At 52.0% G+C, this 23960-nt stretch overlaps 1 protein-coding gene across 1 annotated transcript; it reads right to left on the bottom strand.

The window, feature by feature from the left end:
* Positions 1–378: 378 nt before the first annotated feature.
* Positions 379–22430, bottom strand: Acsbg2 (acyl-CoA synthetase bubblegum family member 2). The gene is made up of 12 exons (XM_050125246.1): positions 22269–22430; positions 19787–19875; positions 17667–17787; positions 16465–16551; positions 13148–13297; positions 9874–10050; positions 3938–4119; positions 3616–3849; positions 2271–2488; positions 1364–1503; positions 987–1233; positions 379–452 (listed from the first exon to the last, which is right to left on the bottom strand). Exons 1-12 carry the CDS (start codon positions 22413–22415, stop codon positions 379–381), a joined length of 1866 nt encoding a protein of 621 aa, XP_049981203.1. The 5' UTR covers positions 22416–22430.
* Positions 22431–23960: the final 1530 nt, after the last annotated feature.

The following is a 23960-nucleotide window of genomic DNA, read 5'->3' on the forward strand; positions in this document are numbered from 1 at the left end:
CAGCTGTGGTGTTCCTTTCTGGGTGGCCCACGCCTCAGTGTCAAGACAAGGAGTCAGCTGACTTAGAGTGGTTATAGGTGCTGTGCTTGCGCTCAGCACCCCTCCCCCATGCTCCCCGTGGACCCGTCCTGGGGGTGCAGATAGCAGGTGTGGTGAGTCGGGATTTCTAGAGCCCAGACCTCCTCTGAGGTCCAGCAGGGCTCCCTCGGAGGGGGTCTGGAAGGTGGTGGGCCATCAAGATCGGTGGCCACTGTCCCCTGACCACAGCAAAGACAGAAGGGGCAGGACACTCTGCTAGCAGCCCTCGCCACCCAGTCCTGCTAAGCCAGGCCGTCAGGTCTCACCATGAGGGCAGCCAGGACATTTCTGCTCCAGAAGTCACAAGTACATGGTTTCGATCTGGGCTCTGTATTTCTGGGTTATGATACGTCTCCGGAGTTTCGCTGTTGGCCCTGTGGAGAAAGGAGAGGTTAGTCAAACTGAGGAAGGCAAAGTTCCACACTTCTTGTGGGCACCTAGGGACAGGGTCCCACGGCTGGACTGGGGCTTTTCCTGATCTCACTGAGAGGGTGAGATGTCCAATGGACTGGTGTAGTGACGGTTCTGCCGTATGTGTGTGTACATTTGAATGCATTGTGAAAAGAGGCCAGGAGAGACTATCCGATCCCTTGGCAGCTGGAGTTACAGACTTTGGGAATCTGAATTCTGGCTGGTGTGTGTGTGTATGCGCACACACACATACCACACACATGCACGTGCACACGCGCGCACCACTGAGCCACTTCTCCAGCCCAGGATGAGGAGTTTTGACGTTAGCTCCAGAGCATAAATGTGTCTGTCCTAGGGAAGAAGCAACACGGGGAGGCCAGTCGGGGGCTGGACGCAGCTGGTAAATGTCCCATGTTCTAGCTGGTCCCACAGACCTGACCACCAGGGAAGGGTACAGCCCAGAGCTGCCCTCTGAAGGCCCAGGCCAGGCTACTCACCCAGCTCTCCACCTTGGATGGAAAAGTCTTTCTCCAAGATGGTCCACTTCCGAATTCTCTGCGAGTCAGAGATCACTTCCTGATTGACGTTGTCTATGCCACGCTGGATGGCTGTGTAGATCAGTGGGTCTCGAAGCCTCACTACATCCGACACAGTGGCTGCCGTGCTGCCCAGTGTCCGGCAGAAGTTAAGGGCCTCCAGGTTCAGGTTGTCCAGGGGCTCCCCACTCATTCGGTCTGTCTCACACTGCCCCAGGACAAAGCTGTCACCATGCACGTTCCCTGGTCATCCCGGACCCCAACCCAGACCCAGACCCAGAGCCTGAGCTCCGGCCGCCTGCGGTCCCGCCCCCTGGGGCTGGGACCACCCTGGGTACCTTCAGCGTCAGCAGCATGCTCAAGAACTTGGCCTTGTCGCCCACCAGCACGGCGTTGCTGATGATGGGAATCTTCTCCTTCACTAGGGTCTCGATGGGAATGGGGGCCACATTTTCACCAGCAGCTGTGATCAGCATTTCTGGAACGAGATCCCAGCTTGGTACAGTGCCCCCACCCCGAACCTGGGACCAGGGCAAAGGTTGATATGGCTTCCTTACAGGCACCCCAAGTCCCCACCCACTCCTGCTTCCCTCCCAACATTTATGTTCTTAGGACCCCACGTGGACAGAATCTGTCCTCTTAGCTTTGGTCAACCTGTCAAGCCAGGAGTCTCCTGGGAAGATGGACCTTAGCTAGAAAATGTCTCCACAAGATTGACCTGTGGGGCATTTTCTCAATTAGAGATCGATGTGGTAGGGCCTAGTCCACTGTGGGCAGATCCACTCCTGTCCTGCTGGTCTTTGGTTCTATAGAGAGCAGGCTGAGCAAGCAAGCCAGTAAGCAGCACCCTTCTACGGCCTCTGCATTAGCTCCTGCTTTCTGCATTGACCCCCTGGATGATGGCGTGTGGCCTGAGCTGTGAGCTGAAGAAACCCTTCACTTCCTGAGCACTTTGACCATCACTGTGCAACCCAGTATAGCTCCAGGCTGCGGCTCTCCAGCCCCAGCCTTCCCAGGGCTGTGCTGGTAGGGTTGCCCCCACTCTCTCTGAACCTTCGCTGGGACCTCCTGGCCTCAGGCTGCAGTCTCACTCCAGAGCGACCTGCCCCCAGTATGACAGGTCCCTATGACCTGGGGTGTCCCTAGTATCAGGCACCCTGATGTCCCCCATACTGCCTGTACTCCTGGTAACCTGTCAGTTCCCCTAGCATACCTCGCTTTCTTTGCTCCAAAGGTGTGCCGTACCTTTGATTCGGCCAGTGATGAAGAGGAAATCTTGGCTGTCCACGCGGCCCATATCCCCAGAGTGCAGCCAGCCGTCCTCATCCAACACCTCCAACGTGGCCTCCTCCCTGTCCAGGTAACCCATAAAGACGTGCCGGCCCCAGATGCACACCTCGCCCATGCCGTCTTTGTTCTGCTCATACAGCATGTTCCTGCAGCCATTGATGACCTTGCCGCAGCTGCCGGGAGGAGAGCACCAGGGTCTCACAGTGCTGCCGACCCTGGGTCCTCCCACACCAGCAGCCCAGAGTCCTGAGGTTCGTCTACTGTCCCAGCTAAACTCATGTCCCTCCGACACCCAGTGGTCAGGTTCTCCATATTCTGTGCGTCTGGAAGCCCCGCAGGATCGCAAGTTGTTTCTACATCCACTTATTATTATTATTATTATTATTATTATTATTATTATTATTATTATTGTGTTTTTTCTCGAGACAAGGTTTCTCTGTAGCTTTGGAGCCTTTCCTGGAACTAGCTCTTGTAGGCCAGGCCGGCCTTGAACTCACAGAGATCTGCCTGCCTCTGCCTCCCAAGGGCTGGGATTAAAGACCTGTGTCACCACCACCCAGCTCTACATCCCTGAAGACCTCGGGATGGCGGTGTCACCTCCCCTATGAGAACACTGGGGGCAACAGCCCTGTGATGGCCAGGATGGCGGCATAAAGCACCACAAGGTGGAATATTGGCAGAGAGGGAACGTATGGAGAGGCAGCACTCTGCGTTCACTGGCTTACAGACACGCACTGTGTGCTCTATCAGCGGCCATATGCCTGCCCTCCTAGTGCTGGGGGTGGACACAGGAGCCTCCTCCTCGGTCCAGCCCACAGCATGACTAGTGTCCTGGTAAAATGGCATGATGTGGTCACGGTGAAGAAGACCATGTTCAGGTGAGATGCACCCAAGGGTGTCTGCAGTTCAGGGACACCATCAAGTTCTGGCCATTCCTCCTCCTCCATTTTTATCATTATTGTTATTCTGGTCCCTCGCTTGCATCCTGTACGCTAGAAACCTCAAGCAAAGGCAGAAAGCTACCATCCCAGAAGCGTGGTACGCTATACTTGGGAGGAAGTGTTCTCTGGTATTTTTGGCGCTCTATCTGGGCTAAACACACATTCGTTCAGGTCTCCCCCAAAAGAAGTCACACAACATGACAGGTGGCTCTCGAGCAAGTGCCCTTCTTGGAAGGTTGTGGGATAAGCCAGAGGGCTGGAGAATGGGACTGTCAGGATACCCAGGTCAGGACGTGTCTCCGCCAGAGGTCACCACCCCCTTCATGGCCTCAGCCCATGACACTGGGGACTTGGGGTACCTCAGAACTCTGTATTTGTTCCTGCTGGAGGCTGTGTGCGGTCCGGAGCACTCACTCATCCCGTAGATCTCACCGATAGGGATGTCCAGACTGAGGAAGAACTCCGAGACTTCCTGGGAGAGCGGAGCGGCCCCACTGAAGAAGGAGTGGCAGTTGTCCAGACCCAGGGACGTCCTGACCTTCGTGAACACGAGGGCCTTGGCCATGCGGTAGTTCAGGGGGATGTCTCTCTTCCTGGGAATGGCATCATCAAGGACAGCCAGCTTCAGATGACAGAGCTCCTCCGTGATCCCTCTCCCCCACTCCAGGATACCATGCCTACCCCAGCATCCGCTTGGTGTTGACCTTTAAGCCGAGTATCTTTGCCCATACAAACGCCTTCTTCCTCAGACTTGAGGACCTTGACACATTTTCCTTGATGGTGTCCTGCATCTTTTCCCAGACACGAGGCACCCCCAGGAAAATGGTAGGCTTCACCTCCTGAAGAGTGTACACCAAGGTGCCCTGTGCAGGACAGGGCGCATGAGGCCCTGCAGCACCTTCAGGAGTCACACATGTCCCTCCCCCTTCCCCCAGAGCATGGGGACAACCCCCCCACCCCGGCTTCACAGCAGCCAGTCAGACTCAGATTCATCCACCCCACCCCATGTGTGCATGTTCGCATGTGTGCACATGCATACAAATACATGAGTGTACACGTGTGTGCACCTGGGCATATGTGCGCATGTGTGTGCGAGAACATACAAACAGGTTCACAGACAACATTTTACACTCATGATCACATGCTTTCAGCATGCATCCCCCGAGTAGCTTCCTGCGTCTGGGAAAGGATATTCGTGTACAAAAGCAGACAGCCCTGCGTGGGTTTCAGCCCTCTTTCTCACCTAGCATGATAATCAACTCTAAGTGAGGAGCTAAGAGCAGACGGCACATCAAGGAAGAGCACATCAAGGAAGACGGGGATGCTTTGTCCTAGCAGAGCATGGGGGACATCAGCAAACTGAACTCATCAAAGCCAGGCTTCCTTCCCGCTTCAAAAGACCGCAACGGGAAGAACGAAAGAGAGCAGACGACAGGAGAAGGCAATTGCCAACCGTGGCATCTGGTAAGGACTCGTTACCTGAGAACACCTGGAATGCAAAAGATCTGAAGAGAAATTAAATCCAAATAGTCCTCCATTTCCCTGCAGAGAAGAGCAAGCCTCCCAGCGGTGTCAAGCAAGCACAGCCTAACGAGACGCAGAGCAGGGGCTGCGGTCAAGATGACTGTATGAGAGAAGAAAGAAAAAGAAAAGAGAGGCACAAACAGCTGGAACCTAAGAGGTGAAACCCAAGCAGCAGTGTGCCCACGGGAAGATGCTCATCATCATTTATAGTGAAAGAAGAGCCAGCAGAGGTGGTGACCTGCCTGCCAGCTCATCCCCTGGAGACATGAGTGACGATGACACTTTAAAAATGGATACATGAGCCCGGCGGTGGTAGCGCACGCCTTTAATCCCAGCACTCGGGAGGCAGAGGCAGGTGGATCTCAGGGAGTTCGAGGCCAGCCTGGTCTACAAGAGCTAGTTCCAGGACAGGCACCAAAAGCTACGGAGAAACCCTGTCTCGAAAAACCAAAACAAACAAAAAAAAATGGATACATGACTTGCACTGGAGGCAATGGAGAAGCGGGCATCCACACTTGATAGAGATGTCCGAAAAGGGGAAACTTTCAAGCCCCTTGGGGCAGTGGAAACACCTGACACACTCAAAAGTGTTTCCACTGCACGGTACTCCGTGCTGGGCACTTACCCTGCATCCCATCCATCTACAAACAGAACACCCGAGATCAACACGGCCACACACACAAGGGCAGAGGAGGAAGGCCATGTTCTGAGGCTACTCGATCCCAGAACCCGAGGCTGGGCGGCCAAGTGATTCCCAGAGACCTCCTGCTCCACTCCACAGCACCAGGGTTACGGGTGTGCAGGTGGCCACGCTCAGATTTTTACCTGAGTGTTGGGCTTTTGAACACAAGCGGTCTTACAGCTGAGCTGTCCCTGCAGCTCTACTGTTTGTGGTATGCAATGCCCCTGCGGCCTGGAGGAGGGAATGCATGCCACCAGAAAGGCTGCATGTGATGACATCACAGCAGGTGTTGTTCTGAAAACCTCAGAGCCCTGGTTATCTGGATTACTCCTGGCCACATATGGCTTTTCTTTTTCCTTCACTTTCTTTATGGTGCTCCTGTGGCGATCAGGGGACACCTGGAAGGAATCAGTTCTCTCTTCTGTGTGGAGACTGGGGATCAGAGTCATGGTTACAGGGTCCTCATCAGGCAGTGCGGCTCTGCGTCCGTGCGTGACTGTGTCTGTGTGTGTCTCTGTGTCTGCGTGTGTCTCTGTGTCTGCGTGTGTCTCTGTGTCTGCGTGTGTCTCTGTGTCTGTGTGTGTCTCTGTATGTGCGTGTGTCTTTGTGTCTGCGTGTGTCTCTGTGTCTGCGTGTGTCTCTGTATCTGCATGTGTTTTTGTGTCTGCGTGTATCTCTGTGTCTGCGTGTCTCTGTGTCTGTGTCTCTGTGTCTCTGTGTCTGCGTGTGTCTCTGTGTCTGTGCGTGTCTCTGTGTCTCATGTGTCTCAGTGTTTGCGTGTGTCTCAGTGTCTCCATGTGTCTCTGTGTCTGCGCGTGTCTCTGTGTCTGCATATTTCTCTGTATGTCTGCGTGTGTCTCGGTGTCTGCGTGTCTTTGTGTCTGTGTGTCTCTGTGTCTGCGTGTATCTCTGTGTCTCAGTGTCTGCGTGTGTCTCTGTGTTTGCATGTTTCTCTGTGTGTCTGCGTGTTTCTCTGTGTCTCATGTGGTTCTGTGTCTGCACGTGGCTCCGTGTCTGTGTGCGGCTCTTTGTCTTTGTCTGCATGTAGCTGTGTCTGAGTCTGCATGTGGTTGTGTCTGCATATGGCTGTGTCTATGTCTTATGTGGCTCTGTGTCTATGCATCCACATGCTTCACTGTTCTCATGGAGTATCCCCTTGTAATTGACCCTGACGCCTTCACCCCCCACCAGTACTCACTGTAAATTTAAACTTTAATACAAGTTCAAACAATAACAATAAATAAAGGATCTTGAGAAGTCAGATTTTCTGGGTGATCAGGTGGCTCAGTGTCCTGTCCAGGGTCCACATGGGAGGGAGGCAGGAGCCTCAGCAAGGACTGAGGCTTATGTGTGTGCCGGGTGATCACACATGTATGTATGGCACCTGAGTGTGTTTACATGCTCATGTCTGTATTTGTACGCTTGCACTTACGTGTTTGTCACTGCCTGTAAGTGTACATTTATGTGTTTATTGTATGTCTTTACTGTATTGTATGTCTAGGCTTATGTTTGTATGTATTTTTGGTTAGTGTTTTGTCACTTGACACAAACTCGAGCCATTAGGAAGAGGACTCCCAGTAGGAAATGCCTCTACCAGGTTGGCTCTAGGGCATTTCCTTAATCAGTGATTGATGGGGAGGCACAGGCCACCTTGGGAGGGGCTATTCCTGGGTTCTATAAAAGAAAGCAGGCTGAGAGGAAGCCAGTAAGCAGCACCCTCCATGGCCTCTGGTTCCTCCAGGTTCCTGGTCTGTGTGTGTTCCTGTCCTGACTTCCTTCAGTGAGAAACCCTTCCCTCCACAGCTTGCTTTGGGTGAAGGTGTCTTCTTATCACTACAGTGGAACATCTAACTGAGACAGTGCGTTTACATACATATTTGTCTATGTCTGTTTGTGACTGCTTAGGGTATGTTCACGTGTTTGAATGCGTGAGCTGTGTTCATGTGTGCTTTTCTGTGGTCACATACATGTGTGATGAGGAGTTACTTTCATTGGTTAATAAAGAAATTGCCTTGGACCATTTGATAGGCCAGCCCTTTTAGGTGGGTGGAGTAGACAGAACAGAATGCTGGGAGGAAGTGAGGCAATCACCATGCCTCTCCTCTCTGGGTCAGATGCCATGAAGCTCCAGCCCAAGATGGATGTACACTAGAATCTTCCTGGTAAGACACCACCTTGTGGTGCTACACACATTATTAGATATGGGTTAAAGCAAGATATGAGAGTTAGCTAGAAAGAGACTAGAGCTAATGGGCCAAGCAGTATTTGAATGAATACAATTTGTGTGTTGCTATTTTGGGGTATAAGCTAGCCAGGCGGCTGGGAGCCGGGTGGCAGGAACACAGCCCACTGCTCCTTACTACACATGTGTGTTCATTGACGTTTGTGTTTCTCTGCCTTGTTAGTGCTGAACCTGGCAGGTAATGTGCACCCGGCTTTACAGACAGGGAGAGGAGGCTGGAGACAGGCTCCCTGCTTAGAGGGCTAGGTACACCTGCACAGCCCCCGTGTGGAAACTCTTAACCACCTGGAACTTCAGCTCCAGGGGGACCAAGGCCCTCTTAGCTAGTATGGACACCAAGTACACAACAGGGCACATATATACATGCAGTAAACACTCACAAACACACACACAATGACATGTTTTAGAAAGTGGAGGAAGAGGCCACAAGCCAAGGAATAAAGGCAGCCTTTCTTCTAGAATCTGGAAAAGGCAGGAGAATGCATCTCCCCAGGGCTCCACGACAACCACTTTAGCCACGAGACAGCCTAGTTAGAACCTGTAGCCCAGACCTCGTGAGGACACCTGTATGTTGTGTTAACTGGCTTCTCTCGTCACCAGTTGTCAACTAGGGGTGATGTGGACTCCAGACTTCTCATGCAGTCTCCTGAAGTTTGGCAAAGTCTGCAACAAAAGGAGCCGGACATTTCTTTCCCTATTCTGAAAAGCCTACCAGAGGGTCATCTCCAGCAACGTGAAGGAATGGTACCAAGAAACTAGGAAGACAACTGCAAAGACCCCAGTAAAGAGGCCCAGGCTGGGAGCCAGGGAGAGGCTTGCAGGGCAACATGCCGAGGGCACCACTCAAGCCTGCCCTGGCCCCTCATGGCCCACAGCATCTTCTTTCCCACAGCACTGCATTACTGGGCAGCTGTACTTGCCCACAGGCACAGCCACGTGCTGCGTTTGTGTCAGTGTGCACCTTGCAGGTAGACACACAGGTTCTGTGTCCTTGTGGTCATGCCTGACACTCCGCTCCCCAGGGGTCCATCTGCACAGTACGACCTTCTGTTCCTGGCTCAGTCCTCTCCCCGGCCCTTGCTTGGCTCCCTTCCTTCCAATAAGTCACGAAGCATCTCAGGTCTTGCTTTCAGTTATCCCAATCTAGAACAAACAATGAGCCACCCAGCTCCCAGCAGAACACTGACAGGAAGAACCTGAGAGGCAAATATTTCGCCTACTGATCACTCTGAGAAATCCTGACAGAGCTGCAGCGGAGTTGGCGCCTCGTAGTCAGCCCTTTGTTGCCGTGACAAGGGACAGTTTCTTTTCAGAAGATGGAGAAGGGGAAGAGGGTGGAGACCGTGAAGGAGCTGAATCCTCCTCTAACACACAGGAAAACACCAGATGATGAATCCAGGAATGGTAACATTATATACTCCAGAACTCTGAATCCAGGAATGGTAACATTATATACTCCAGAACGCTAGAGTTGAATACAAAAGAAATTACTTCTCAACTAAGTCTGCTAAGGGGGTAAGCTGCAACACTGGCCAGGCTTTTGGCTTATAGATTTTTTTTTATATAAGCATGAGTTTTGCCTGCATGTGTGTATATGGCTGACCCCATGGAGGGCACTGAATCCCTGGAACTGGAGTCACAGACAGTTATGAGCCATCATGTGGGTGCTGGGAATCGAACCTGGGTCCTCTGCAGGAGCAGCCGGTGCTTCTCAGGCCAGAATCCTCTCCCCAGACTTGAGCCTAAAGGTTGGGAATTCACAGGAGCATGCTCACACACACTCCAAGCACACACTTTTAAAAAGGGAAAACTCACAAGATGGCTGTGTGGGTAAAAGCACTTACCACGAGCCTGATGACCCGAGTTTGTCCCCAGAATCACAGGGTGGAAGAGAGAATAGACCCTCAAATGTCCACTGACCATCATATGCACACCATGGCACGCATCCCCAGTAAAACACAAATACCGAAAGTACAGACATTCAACGTCACACAGCCTCTAACTGAGCTTGTTTAGGGTACATTCTACACAACTGCACCGCACAGCAAGATAAAAGTAAGAGAATTTACCCAGCTGTTTTCAATGCTGTGGAACAGAGCGGAAAAATGAAGAAGGAGAAAAACTTCTTAGACTTTGTCCACTCCCCTGAAGGCCCACGCCCAGCCTTACCCTGAGTGCATCTGGCTGAGCAAAGAAAATGAGCGCCCCAATCTTGATGGGCAACCAGAGGTCCATCATCTGGGATGCAATGTGGCTGAGGGGCAGGTAGCTGACTACTGTCTCCTGCTTCATTGAGGCGCAGCTCAGCTCCAACTCCCGCCCTGTGGCCGCTGCGGTCCACGTGATCTAGAAAACAAGGATAACCCAGAGCTCTGGTGCCTTACCTGAGGACCACTGTGCATGTGTGTGTGCAAGTGTGCGTGTGTGTGTGTGTGCGCACATGTGAGGAGGCCCGAGATGGAGATCAGTTTTCTTCCTCGACTGCTTCCTACCTTGCTGTTTTAAATTTTTATTTACTGGGGCTGACGAGATGGCTCAGTGACTTGCTGCCCCTGCAGAGGACCTGGTCAGCTCCCGCACCCACATGGTGACTCAGATGCCATGTGAAAAGAGCTTTAGTAGCCGAGCCATCTCCCAACCCCTACAGGGTGACATTCTAGATGAACCCACAAAGCGGTCTCCCCAGCCTCGTTCCTTCCTCCCACCTGCTGGGTGCTTCTGCATATGTGGGAGTCTGTCGGTGTGCAGTGTGGGGAGTGTGCAGTCAGTCTCCACCTTCTGGGGACTCTCACTGAACTTGTTGCTCACCTGTGGTTAGGCTGGCCAGCCACCAAGTCACACACACACACACACACACACACACACACGCGCGCGCGCGCGCGCGCGCGCTCATGCATTTTCTTAAGATACAGACTCTGGGGCAGGCTCTCTTCTCAAAGCAGCTACTCCTGCTCTGTAGCCAGCCTAAAAAAGACCCATCAAGCTTTGTAACCCTCGTGTCTCTGCTGCACTCGCAGCTGGAGGTGGCAGCTTCATGTAACACCCGGACGGCTATGTGGGTGCTGGGTTCCAAACTCCACCCCTAACTACTGCGCCATCTCTCCAGCCTGCTCTGCCTTGTCTTCTGATTCAAGGTCTCTTACTGGACCTGGGGCTCCACAATTTGAGGAGGCTGCCTGGCCAGTGAGCCCCAGGATCTTCCTATCTCCACCACCATCACTGTCATGGTTGGGTGTCACGGACTGAACTGGGGACCTCATGCTGGCGGGAGAGCACTGCACTAAAGACCCCCCCCCCGACTACGGGCCTGCCTCTTACATTTGTGGGTACAGGAGGAGCCCTGGGACTTGGTGGCTGGCCAACGTGGGGAGGAGAGGGTTTCTTTGGCTCACGCTTACAGATAACAGACCATCACCGAGGGAAGTCAGGACAGGAACTCACACAGGGCAGGAATCTGGAGGCAGGAGCTGGTGCAGAGGCCATGGAGGGTGCTGCCTACTCGCTTGCTTCTTATGGTTTTCTCAGCCTGCTTTCTTACAGAGACCAGGACCAGCAGCCCAGGGATGGCACCACCCACCGTGGGCTGGGCCCTCCTAACTGATCACTGTTGTTGAACATTATTTTAACTGTGTAAAGTTGTGTTACTTTTGTGTATGCTGTATTTGTTTAACAATGTAAGAATGTGTCTAATTCTTTTTTTTAAGATTTATTTATTATGTATACAATGTTCTGTCTGTCTGCTTGCTGGTCAGAAGAGAGCACAAGATCTCATTACAGATGGCTGTGAGCCACCATGTGGTTGCTGGGAATTGAACTCAGGACCTCTGGAAGAGCAGTCAGTGCTCTTAACCTCTGAGCCATCTCTCCAGCCCCAGAATGTGTCTAATTCTATAAAGATGTGTTACATCTGTTTGGCCTTGCCTGCCCAAGACACCCAATTGGTCTAACAAAAGACTGAAGTCAACAGCTAGACAATGGATAGGCAGGGCTGGCAGGCAGAATACATAGGAGAAATCTAGGCTGCAGAAAAGGAAAAAAACGAGAGAAGGAGGAGGAGAGGGAGAGAATGAGGGAGACGGGGCCAGAAGCTAGGCAGCCTCCCCACCACCACCACCACACACAGAGCAGGACACACAGAAAGAAGGCAAACTACCCCGAGGCAATCGGTAGATAAAAGAGAAACACGTTAATTTAAATTAAAAGAGCTAGCCAGAAAAAAAAAAAAAAAACAACTAAGCTAAGATCAAGCATTCATAATTTAAAATAAGTCTCAGTGTTGTGATTTGGGAGCACATTAGTGGCCCAAAAGAGAAAGTCAGATCTACTACAGATCGCTAAGAAAGTGCCCCATAGGCTTCTCTGCAGCCCAGTCTTCGGGAGGCATTTTTCTGACTGGAGGGTCCCTGCTCTCAGATGCTCCAGCCAGTGTCAAGTTAACAAAGAACTGTCCAGCGTAGTGTATGTGTGATCACCCTCAATCCCAGTCACTTGGAAGGTGGAGACACATGAGCTGAACCTGTGACCCTGGGTCCAAATGGGAGGCCTAGCAAGTGAGAAATACATCATACACACATGTTCTCACAAGCACGCCATCATCCCAACACGCAGGAGGTGTAGGCAGAAAAATCAGGGGTTCAGGGCTATCCTCAGCTACATAGCAAATTTGAGGCCAGCCTGGACTACATGGCACCCTGTCTCAAAAAATAAACATAAAATGGACTGGAGAGATGGCTCAGTGGTTAAGAGCACTGGCTGCTCTTCCAGAGGTCCTGAGTTCAATTCCCAGCACCCACATTGGTGGCTCACAATCTTCTATAATGAGATCTGGTGCCCTCTTCTGGCCTGCAGGCATAGATGCAGGCAGAATACTGTATACATAATAAATAAATAAAATCTTAAAATACAATAATCCAATGAGGCTGGTGAAATGTCTTGGTTGGTAAAGAGCCTGTCCTACATAAAGCCCTGAGTTCCAGTACTCAGAGCCCGTGTGGTGGTGCTCACCAATAGAGCCAGCCTTAGAGAGGTGGGTTTCTAGACAGACAGCCCTGAGGGACCACAGCTGAGGTCAGGCTCTGGCCTGCACACATACACAGACACAGACACACACATTCACTCAGACTACACACACACACACACACTCACACACTCAGACTACACACACGTGTGTGTACACACACACACACACACACTCACTCAGACACCCACCTGATAGAAACCACAAAGCCAACTCCCATTTCACAGACATGGAAACTGAGGCATGGCACCATCAGTTTTCTTGCCCAAGATTGCTCAGCCCTGTTTGGACCCAGGCCTACTTTCAAGCCTTCAGTTCCACCAACTGTCCAGGTTCCCTGGAGGAAGACCCACACAGACCTACACCCCCCTCCATATTGCTCTGGTTTGCCCAGGGAGAGCATGCTCTGGGGGAACCCTGGCTTACGTTGTCATGGCTCAGCATCACCCCTTTGGGGTTCCCTGTTGTGCCTGAGGTATAGATGAGGACCGCGCACTGGTTGGCCTTCTGGCTCAGGATGATGCGATCGAGCTGCACACTGGGGATGGCATTCCCCAGCTCCATGAAGTCATGCCACTGCGGACAGGAAGGAGGGTGGAGGGTGGTGACCCGCATGGCTACTGTCGGACCCCGTCCTGCCGTCTTACCCCCAGGCATGTTGCCAGCTGGTACAGAGGAAGGGCCAAGGGGCTGGGAGAGACATGCCCAGGACTTTCACACCCCAGCCACCTCCCCAGGGCCTGTCAGTTCAGACAGGCCTCATCCACAGCACAGGGATGCTAGCCCCTCTCTTTGGGCTGTCCCGAGAACTGACTGCCTGGCTGTGCCTGGCTTTGGACAGCACCTGTGGTCTCTTCACAGCCCCTCTGGTGTGTACACTATCCTGAAGGAACAACATGGGTGTAAATAACAAAAGACTGACCCTCAAAACGCTTAAACAAAAACTTTTAAAGTTACATTTAATTACTTATTTTGGGGTGCATGTCTGGGGGATCCCTCTGCCACCTGTGAGTTCCCAGCATCAAGCCCTCTCGTCGGCCTCTCCCCCAGGAGCCGGTGACCCTGGGAGGGGAGCTCCTAGGCTTTCCTGAGCTCACATGTCCAGGCTTCCTCACCTCAGCAGTCATCCCTGACTGAATGAAGCCGGAGTATCCCGTCAATCCAGGGCTAGAGCTCATGAAGAGGAGGAATGCAGCTAACACAGCCTGGACTGTGGGGTCCCCAGGAGCTGCAGGGTCCCCAGGGGCTAGAGAATAGGACACTAGAGGATGCAAGCTCCTGGCCGCAGCCCTCTGCCTAAAACCAGCCCTTCTAAGCTGCAGGGAAAGGGACCGGCAAATGACCTTCCTTGCTCAAGACATTTGGAGTTGGCCTTTTGTTTTGTTTTTCGAGACAGGGCTTCTCTGTGTAGACCTGGCTGTCCTAGAACTCACTCTGCAGACCAGGCTAGCCTTGAACTCAGAGATCTGCCTACCTCTGCTAAAGGACTAAAGGCAATGGCATCCTTCAGGTTTAGATGATCGTCCAGGGCAGCTAAGCAGACTGAGGCGCTGGTCCTAAAAAAGTGTATTCTTAAACTGAATCTTAAAACCTAGGCTTGAACCCCTGTCATGGTCCCAGCACACAGGAGGTTGAGGCAGGAGGATGTTAAGTTTTAGGCCAGCTGGGCTGTGAGTTCAGGACTAGCCTGAGCTACATACATATCTAGATCTATCTCCACTCCAACCTCATGGGGCCACCCAGCCACCTTAGAGTAGATAATACGTTGCTATGTAACAGAACCACCCCCTGTGTGTGTGTGTACCAGTGAGGGGCACAACAGAACCACCCCCAGAGGGAACATGCCAATCTATGTATTGACTCGTTCCTCTGGGACAACCGCTGCTGCCACCTAGTGGCTGAAGGTCAGAGGCAAGGCTCCAGGACTATCCCTGCCAAGGGTCCTCTGCCCCAAATTCAAGAGTGCCAAGCGTGATCAGGGGTACATCTAACTAAGGAGGTTTGCTTTTGCTTTTTCTTTCCTTCAAAAGTCAGCATTAAAAGTTGAACTCAGTTAATCCCAGCACTCGGGAGGCAGAGACAGGCAGATCTCTGTGAGTTCGAGGCCAGCCTGGTCTACAAGAGCTAGTTCCAGGACAGGAACCAAAAGCTACGGAGAAATCCTGTCTCGGAAAAAAAAAAAAAAAAAAAAAAAAAAAAGTTGAACTCAGGTTCTCCCATCACGCACCAGGCAAGAAGACACCAGACGGCTACATTCCCAGCCCCTCACTGGGGATTCTAGGCGGGGCTCCACCCTGACCACGCCCCCAGCCCCCTCACTGCAGGATTCTAAGTTGCCATTCTGAACCAAGCCCCAGCCCTCTTCTTTTAGTTGTTGCTCTGGCAGGCCTTAAACTTAGAATCCTCCTGTCTGAATCTTTCTAGTAGCTAGGGTGGCAGGCCTGTGTCCCCAGTTTTGCTTCAAACATAAACTTTAAAGCAATCCAAGACTCATGATACTCTTGCTGGTAGTGGCATGGGCTGACCTGTGACTGCTCTGTGCCTGAAAGACCCAGCAGCTAGAGGAAATGTTCATAAATCCGGATACACATAATAGAGTATGACTTGAACATAAGCACAACACTGAAACTGCCTCTGCTTCCTGAGTGCTGAGATTAAAGGTGTGTGCCATCACGCCTGACTTGTCCTGAACTCTCAATGTACACCAAGTCAGCCTTGAACTCACAGAGATTCTCCTGCCTCTGGCTGGAAGTGTGGCCACTATGCCTGGGGATGGGTGTTTTTTTTTTTTTTTAAGATAAATCTTTGAAGCCATGTGTGTTAACTGCCTCAATGTAGTCATTCCACAGTGTACACAGATGTTAAGTATTAGGTTGTAGACAGGTGTGACAGCTCAGCCAAACCTGACGACCTGCGTGACGGAATGGGACGACCTTCCTGACCTCCCCGCATGCCTCTCCCACAATAATACACGCCTAACACAAATAAATGCAGTAAGATTTGTAAGAGAAAACACATATATTAGGCTCTAACAGTGTTTTGTTTTGTTTTTCGAGACAGGGTTCCTCTGTGGTTTTGAAGCCTGTCCTGGAACTAGCTCTTGTAGACCAGGCTGGTCTCGAACTCACAGAGATCCGCCTGCCTCTGCCTCCCGAGTGCTGGGATTAAAGGCGTGCGCCACCACCGCCCGGCTATATTAGGCTCTAAATAGCTATGATACAGAATATCTGTCTCAAAAAGATAAATCATGCAAAACATGCAAATACAAATACATATATGCAAAATTTCCCCTTGGAAGCTGAAAATAAGGTTTTAAATAACATGTTTTAATCCGCTTAGTTTTCAAGTTGGGTGTTTTGTTTTGTTTTTTTTCAACTCCTTCGACTTTCTGACAGGCACAAAATAATGAGTTCCCGCCTCATCTTCTGTCACTACTCACCTGTCCCTCTAGCCACGCCCACTTCCCTCTTGGGGCCCCACTCACTCACTTGCACGTGCCTCTCCACTTCCTTCCCGAGAGCAGCCCCACCCACTCCTCCTTTAAGGCCCCACTTTGCCCAGTTCCTCAAGGAGTCCTTGCCCTTCACTGCCTATTTACCTCTGCGGCCCCACCTACTATCCCAGCCATACCCAAGCCCCGCCCCTCTCTCAAGCCCCGCCCCTCCCCCAGAGGACGCCTCGCTCCGCAGGCCCCGCCCTTCCCAGAGGCCCCGCCCCAAGCCCCCCCCCCCTCCCGTACTCACCGAGTACAGGTTCCTCGGGCTGTTTTCCCCCAAGGGCAGCCTGAATTGCACGATGGCTTTCACGGGCTCCATCTTGTCCGGTGGAATCTGAAAGAGTTCCCTGTGGGCTCAGGGTCCACACCGGACTGCTCGTAAAGGCGTTTGCACATGGTGGAAGAGGAGGGCCGACTCCACAAAGCTGTTCTTTGTCCTCCACACACCGTGGCAAATATACGGACACATTCATACGTAAATAAACGTGTTTTTTTTTTTTGAAAAAGGAAAGTAATTTTTATAAATGAAGGCTGGAGTTGTGCTCAGTGGGCAGAACAGTCACCAGCACTCACAAAGCCCTGGGGCCTGGACCCAGCACATGTCACCCCAGCTCTCAGGAGGTGGAGGCGGGAGGATCAGGAGGCCAAGGCTAGCTTCAGTTACACGGTGGGCTCCAGGCCAACCTGGGCTACATGAGACCCAGTTCAATGCTGGCAACCAGGAGTCAAAGGGAGCTGTTGCACATGGCCTCAGACTCCAGCCACCCTAAGAAGGAATTCACTGGGGACACATGACCAACAGCTAAACCACAGGTAGACATACATGTCCCTGCTCACATTGTTTCTAGAGAATGTTTGACTCGAACCTAGAGACACAGAGCCAACTGTCACGGCAGCTCTTGCGTTTTGTTTTTTAACGTTGGTGTCTATGTATGTGTCTGTCTGTCTGTGTGTCAGAGGACAGTGTTGGGCATCTTCCCCATCACTCTCTGCTTGTCTTTTCGGGCGGTGTCTCTCATTAACTGACTGGCAAGGGTCCTGTCTGACATCCTCACATTGTGATGACAGACTCAGGTCCTCACTGAGCCACCTCCCCAGCTACTCATGGCCAAGCTGAACAACATATCCGCCTGGCCCCCTGGGCTCTCCTTCCAGGGACCCTCCCTCCAGACCATCCTGCAAACCCAGGCAGGTGCTGGGCACCTGTGCACAGGTGAGGAATGAGAGGCGTTTCTGGAACATCTGTATGAACATGACCGCTACAGGATAGTGCTGGCAGACAGACATGCCAGCCTCCTGCGAATGTAGTCTTCAGAGGGACGCTGGAAAGTGAGGTGAACCAACACCCACAATCACCTTCCCCGCCCCCAAGCAATTTTTTTGGAGGTCTTCTGTGGATGCACCGCAGACAGCGCACCCCAGCACCGACCCGCCCCGAGTCCCACTCACCGACAGGATTTTCTGCAGCTGTTGGTCATTTTCCACCAGCAAGATGTTCACCTTGGCATGCTTGATGACGTACTGGCAGGCCTCGGCCGAGTTGGTGACATAAATGCCAACGCAGAGCCCCCTGGGGACAGCAGACACACTCAAGTGTGGACAGACAGTGCTTTTGGAAGAATTCATTCTTGATTTTTTTTAAATGTATGTGGGTGTTTTCTCTGTATGTCTGTGTATGTCACATATGCAAAGCACCCAGAGTGGCCAAAGGGACACATCATATCCCCTGGAGCTGGAGTTACAGACGGTTGTGAGCTGCCATGTGGTGCTGGGAGAACCTGGGTCCTCCGGAGGAGCAGCCAAGGCTCTTCCTACAATTTATTCTTTTTCAAATCACAGGTATTTGTGTGAATGTGGTGACTCACCCTGCAGCGAGCAGTGGAGGTGGGGGGGAGCCAGCGGGTTCTCTCCTGCCACCCTGGGGACCCAGTGCATGGAGACCAGCAGGTTTGACGGCAGGTGCCTTTGTCCACCGAGCCGGCATCTCCCAGCCAGTGCTAGCGTCTTCTATGGCTTCTCAGAATTGAACTTGGGTTTTCACGCTGCCGTAAGGCCGTTAGCATCCAAGCAGCTCCCCTGCTGCAGCTGGGGGGGGGGCGGTTATGAGGCTCTCTGTACCACAGAGCTCCAAACCACCAGCCTTCTGTGGAGGTCGCCAGCAGTGAGAGCTCAGCCCAGGCTGGGGATGGCTCAGTGGTTAGAGAGCTGGCTGGCCACTCTTGCAGGGGACCCCAGTTCAGTTCCCAGCATCCACTTGGTTCACAATGGCCTATAACTCCAGCTCCAGGGGATCTGAGCCCTCACCCCATCTCCTGGCCTCTGTATGATGGAGGAAGGACATTGGTTAATTATAATAAAGAAACTGCCTTCGCCCATTTTATTGGTTAGAACATAGGTGGGTGGAGTAAACAGAAGAGAATGCTGGGAGAAAGAAGATGAGTCAGGGAGTCGTCATGGTTCTCCCACTCCAGACAGACACAGGTTAAGATCCTCCCTGGTAAGCCACCTCGTGGGCTACACAGAATATTAGAAATGGGTTAGAACAATATGTAAGAGCTTGCCAATAAGAGGCTACAGATAACGGGCCAGGCAGTGTTTAAAAAAAATACAGTTTCCGTGTAATTATTTCAGGCATAAGCTAGCCATGTGGGTGGCCGGGTGCCGGGAATGCAGCCCTGCCACTCGTAATGCTACATCTGTAGACATCTACACACACACATCTGCACAAATCTTTACATTTAAATTTAAGAGATTATTTTTAAAAGAAAGATAAGGCCAAGGCCACGGGTGGTGGAAGGTGTGTTACTCTTGACCTCCGAATCTGAATCATGTTTTTGTTTGTTTGTTTTTTGGTTTTTTGAGACAGGGTTTCCCTGTAGCTTTGGAGCCTGTCCTGGAACTAGCTCTTGTAGACCAGGATAGCCTCGAACTCACAGAGATCTGCCTGCCTCTGCCTCCCAAGTGCTGGATTTAAAGGTGTGCACCACCACCACCAGGCTCTGACTGAATCGGGGTTTGTGCTGAGTGTGGAGTTCGCAATAATTCAAAACCACCAGCCACCTGCTTCTTCTGCCTGAGTGTCCCATATTCTCAGCAGTTATTACAACAACAGCTGATTAAACATCAGAACTCCAGCTGTGTCAGGAGCTGTGTTACCACAGCCACAGACTTGTGCCAGCAAGCCCCTCTTAAGCTTGCGCTGGCTCCGAGTTCTCACAAATTGGATCTTCTAGTTGTAAAGTGTTACTGAGTCATAAGCTCCTGGAAAGTACCGTCACCGTCATTGGGACTGAACCTCAAATTGTAAAAATCCTTTCTTCTATCACCCCTGACCCCCTTACTCGTGACTTTTGGTTTAAAAAGAGACTACCCCCTCTGTTCCGGGTCACAGTGTCAGAACCCGAGCTGCCCATGACCCTAACTAGTCGGAAGTTCTGGTACCCCGTGGTGGTGGAATAGTTGCCTCAGCTCATCTAACTTTGGTGGCCTCGTCCTCAATATTTGTGCGACTCCCAGACTCAGCACTGTTCAGCTGGTGGTTCGTCCACGTGACCCCAAGGGGGACATACCCAGCCAGGACAGCACCAAGGGCACTGATGGCCCATTCGGCGGAGTTATAGCCCAGGATGCCGACGCCATGGAAGCGCTGCAGGCCCAGCTGGAGGGAAATAAATCAGAAGGAAGCCACCGTCAGCTCCTGGGCATGTCCGCTTCTCAAGATCCGATTATGAGGTGAGAAGAAAAAGGAAAGCGCCTGCGCAGAGCAGGAAGTTGCCGTCCAGCCTGCACTAGGGTGCCATAAGCTCGGATCACCTCTCTCTGAGCACCCACGTGGAACCTTCCATTGTCCCCACAGGAATCGCCACCCCCATTTGACACGAACCCCATCCCTCCCCAGGCCTCCTGAAAACGTGGGTCTGCTGCTCTGTGAACCCCTTGGGATGGCATCTTGCAGTGTGTGTCCTCTGTGTAAGACTCACCCACCGTACTGTCCCCAGGGGCCTTCACGTCTTTTCAGACAAGGTCCCGGGCTTTTCCCTGGTGCTCAGCATAGAGGCCAGGCTGCTGGTGGGAACCCAGGATCTACCCTTCTTCATGCCCTTCGTTTTGATTATGAGGATGTGTGTGCGTGTGCACGTGAAGGTTTGCAGACAGCTGCTGGGGGGCTGTAGACTGTGGAGCCCTAGCTCGAGGGGCTTCAGAGAGGAGCAATATTAGCAACAGGGCAGAGACCACTCTTAAGATATTTTGATGAAAAACGTACCTGCTCTGCTGTAAGGCTAAAGTGAAGAGACTTGAACCAATTTGAACCAATGTTGTGGGCAAAGGAGACTTCAGGACAGCCTAATATTGACTGTGTCACATGGCAAAAGGAGTGAGCAGGGCAAAGAGGAACACAGAATGTGCACTGAGCGGCATCAGGGTATGTAATGTTGGGGCCAAGTCCTGCGCTCAAGGGCACGAGAAGCTTAAAGAAAAGCCTGATGATGGGGCTGGAGAGATGGCTCAGTGGTTAAGAGCATTGCCTGCTCTTCCAAAGGTCCTGAGTTCAATTCCCAGCAACCACATGGTGGCTCACAACCATCTGGAATGAGGTCTGGTGCCCTCGTCTGGCCTGCAGACGTACACACAGACAGAATATTGTATATTAAATAAATAAATATTTAAAAAAAAAAAGAAAGAAAAGCCTGATGCTGAAAAAAGAGGATTGGCGCTCACAGAGCAAGACCCCACCCAGTCAATCTTGCAACTAAAAAAGGAATTAAAGGAAGGTTTATGCAACAAAGAATGGTAGCAAGGACTCAAATCACAGGAGCGTTGGTCCGGGGTGGCCAGGGCCCATCCCAAGCAAGCAGCGGGACTTGGCATATCAGTCATGCGGTTCTGAACTCCCTCAGTGGTTAGAGAAGCCGCTGAGGCATGTGGCAGGGGAGTCCCCGCGTGGGGGCTGTGACAGAGAAGCCTGGATTGTACTGTAGACCTCAAGATGATGGAGATGCCAGAACTATGGGATACTTGCCAAGGAGAGCCGCAGATCAGGTGGGGAGCCAGCCCAAGGAGGGAAGTATGCTACTGTCATTGAAGCTGGGAAAAGCAGAGACCCAAAAGGCTGTCCGCGCTCTCTGACACTAGAGTGATAGGACATGGAGTAATCCAGCTCACCGCTGGATTTCTGTCCTTCTGGGGCAGGGCTTCCTTGCTGTGCCCTCTTTGCTCCCTTTTGGAATGACGACATACATTCTGAGTCACTGCACGCTGGAAGGACGTGACGGATTGCACTGGGTCTTAGAAGAGATTTTGGACTTTGAAACAGTGTTAGACTGTGACAGACTATGTGGACTTCTAGAGTTGGACTGAATGTATTTTGCATTCTATGACCACAAGCGATGGGTCAGGGAGTGGTGTTTGAGAATGGCCCCCACAGGCTCATATGTTTGAATGCTTGGTCCCCAGTTGACCAAACTGTTTGGGAAGGATTAGGAGGTGTGGTCTTGTTGGAGGAGGTGTGTCACTGGGGGTGGGCTCTGAGATGTCAAAGGTTCACCCCAGGTCAAGCCTTGCACTCTGCCTCCCACTTACAGGTAAGCTGTCAGCTGCGGCTCCAGCACCCAGCATCCCACATGCTCCCCACCGTCATCGCCATGGACTAACCCTCTGGGACGGTAAGCCAGCCCCACAGGTGTTTCCTCAAGCAGCCCAGGTTAGATCCTCCAGCCCAGGCTAGATCCTCTTTGCAGAGGATGACCTTGAACTCCTGTCCTTCCAGCCTCTCCTGAGGGTGATGGGTGTGCACCACCACACCCAGTTTTATGAGGTACTGTGGAAGAGCCCAGGACTCTGTGCACACCCAGAGACCACTGTGGTCACTGAGGCTCTCCCCAACCTCTTTTAAACCTTACGTTTGTTTTCTGAGACAGGGTTTCAGTACCCCAGGCTGGCTCGGGACTTAGGAGCCTCCTACCTCAACTCCCTGTATGCTAGGACCCCAGAGTCTGCCACTCCACCCTATGAACCACTGCTTCTGAATGGCTGCCGGAGGCGGCTGCTCACCTTGAGGAAAGATCTGGCCGCCTTGCGGCAGGCTTCGTAGTACTGGCTGAATGTCAATGTGTCCCACCTCTTGCCGTTCTTCGAGGCCAGGGCTGGGTAAGCGCTGAATCGCTCAACAGACTCCTGAAACAGCTCAGGAATGGTCATTGGGGTCTCATGGCCTGGCCCGTGTCGCGAGAGCCTCAGCAGCACCTCTCCGTCGCAGTGACTGCTCCACAGCTTGAGAGGAACTGTAAGAGAAGTCATGGGTGTTCGCCCGCACGCCTTTAATCCCAGCACTCGGGAAGCAGAGGCAGGCGGATCTCTGTGAGTTTGAGGCCAGCCTGGTCTACAGAGCGAGTTCCAGTATAGCCAGGGCTATACATGGAAATTCTGTCACAAAAAAACCAACCAAACAAACAAAAGAGTCACAGGTGTAGGTGGTGCTGGGTTGGAGCTAGAGGCTCTGTATACATTGGGCCAATACTCCACAGTCGAACCACAGCCTCAGCCCTCACAGGCATTTTCAAAACAGTTCTGGGGGTTTTGTTTTGGTTATTTTGTTGTTTTTTGTTTTTTTTTTCTAAGACAGGTTTCCTCTGTGCAGCCTTGACTGTCCTGGAACTCGAGGTGAAGTCTAAGCACTTTGCACCTGCAGTACCCACTATGGCAAGCAGAGGGTACAGTAAGCATTCTTTAGTGGGCAGCATCTCCAGCCCCCACAGGGAGTTCCACCTAAACCGGAAGGGGCTGGAGGCTCAGTGGCTAGGTGTAGGCTGCTGCCCTGAGTTCAAGCTCCTGAAAGCCCAAGGGGGTGGAGAGAGCCGGCTCCTGCCAGTGGCCCTCGGTATGCCCCACCCTTAAAAAGAGACAAATAAATTTAATTAATTTTTTTTTTTTTAAAGAGGAGCCAGGCACAGTGGCTCCTGTTTATCAACTCAGTACTCGGGGACTACGAGCAGGCTCGCTCAGTGAGGGCTTGATGTGCATGTGTTTAGGTCCATATGTGTCCAGGTTAAAAAAATAAAACAAAACAGGGACAGCATGATGTGCCTGTAACTCAAATAGGCAGGCAGGCAGACAGACAGACGTAGATATAGACAGACAGATAGATAGATAGATGATAGATGATAATAGAAGACAGACAGACCAGAGAGTGGCCAAGGGAGACACCTGTCTCCTGGCCTCTGTGCGCGCACGCGCGCACACACACACAGTTTGAGGTCATCCTCAGCTTCATAGTGCATTCAAGACCAGCCTGGGTGAAATGAGACGTGGTCTCTAGAAGAGGAAACAAACAGCAGCAGGAAGTGACAATGGCTGTATCAGACAACAGGGTCATGGGACGTGGATGCACTGTGGTCTGAAGACAGTGAAGTTCCCAGCTGTTCCCAACCCTCCGAACCCTGCGCCCCTTTAACACAGCTCCTCCTGTTGTGCTGACCCCAACCACAGTCACTTCTGTTGCTGCTGCACAACTGTAATTTTATGAATGAATCTGTGTTTTCCTATGGTCTTCGGTGACCCCTGTGAGAAGGTCATTCGACTCTGCTACCGGCATTGAGGACCACGGCTAATCATCTTGAAACTTTGATCGATTGTGGTGTTGTGGGGGGAGATATAAGGGGTGAATTTATTTTTTAAAATTAAAGAGGGATTCCCAGGGCTGGAGAGATGGCTCAGTGATTAAGAGCACTGAGTCTTCCAGAGGAC

The sequence above is a fragment of the Alexandromys fortis genome, unplaced genomic scaffold, assembly GCF_014885135.2.
Source record: "Alexandromys fortis isolate MF-2015 unplaced genomic scaffold, M_Fortis_MF-2015_v1.1 scaffold_243, whole genome shotgun sequence".
NCBI lineage: Eukaryota > Metazoa > Chordata > Mammalia > Rodentia > Cricetidae > Alexandromys > Alexandromys fortis.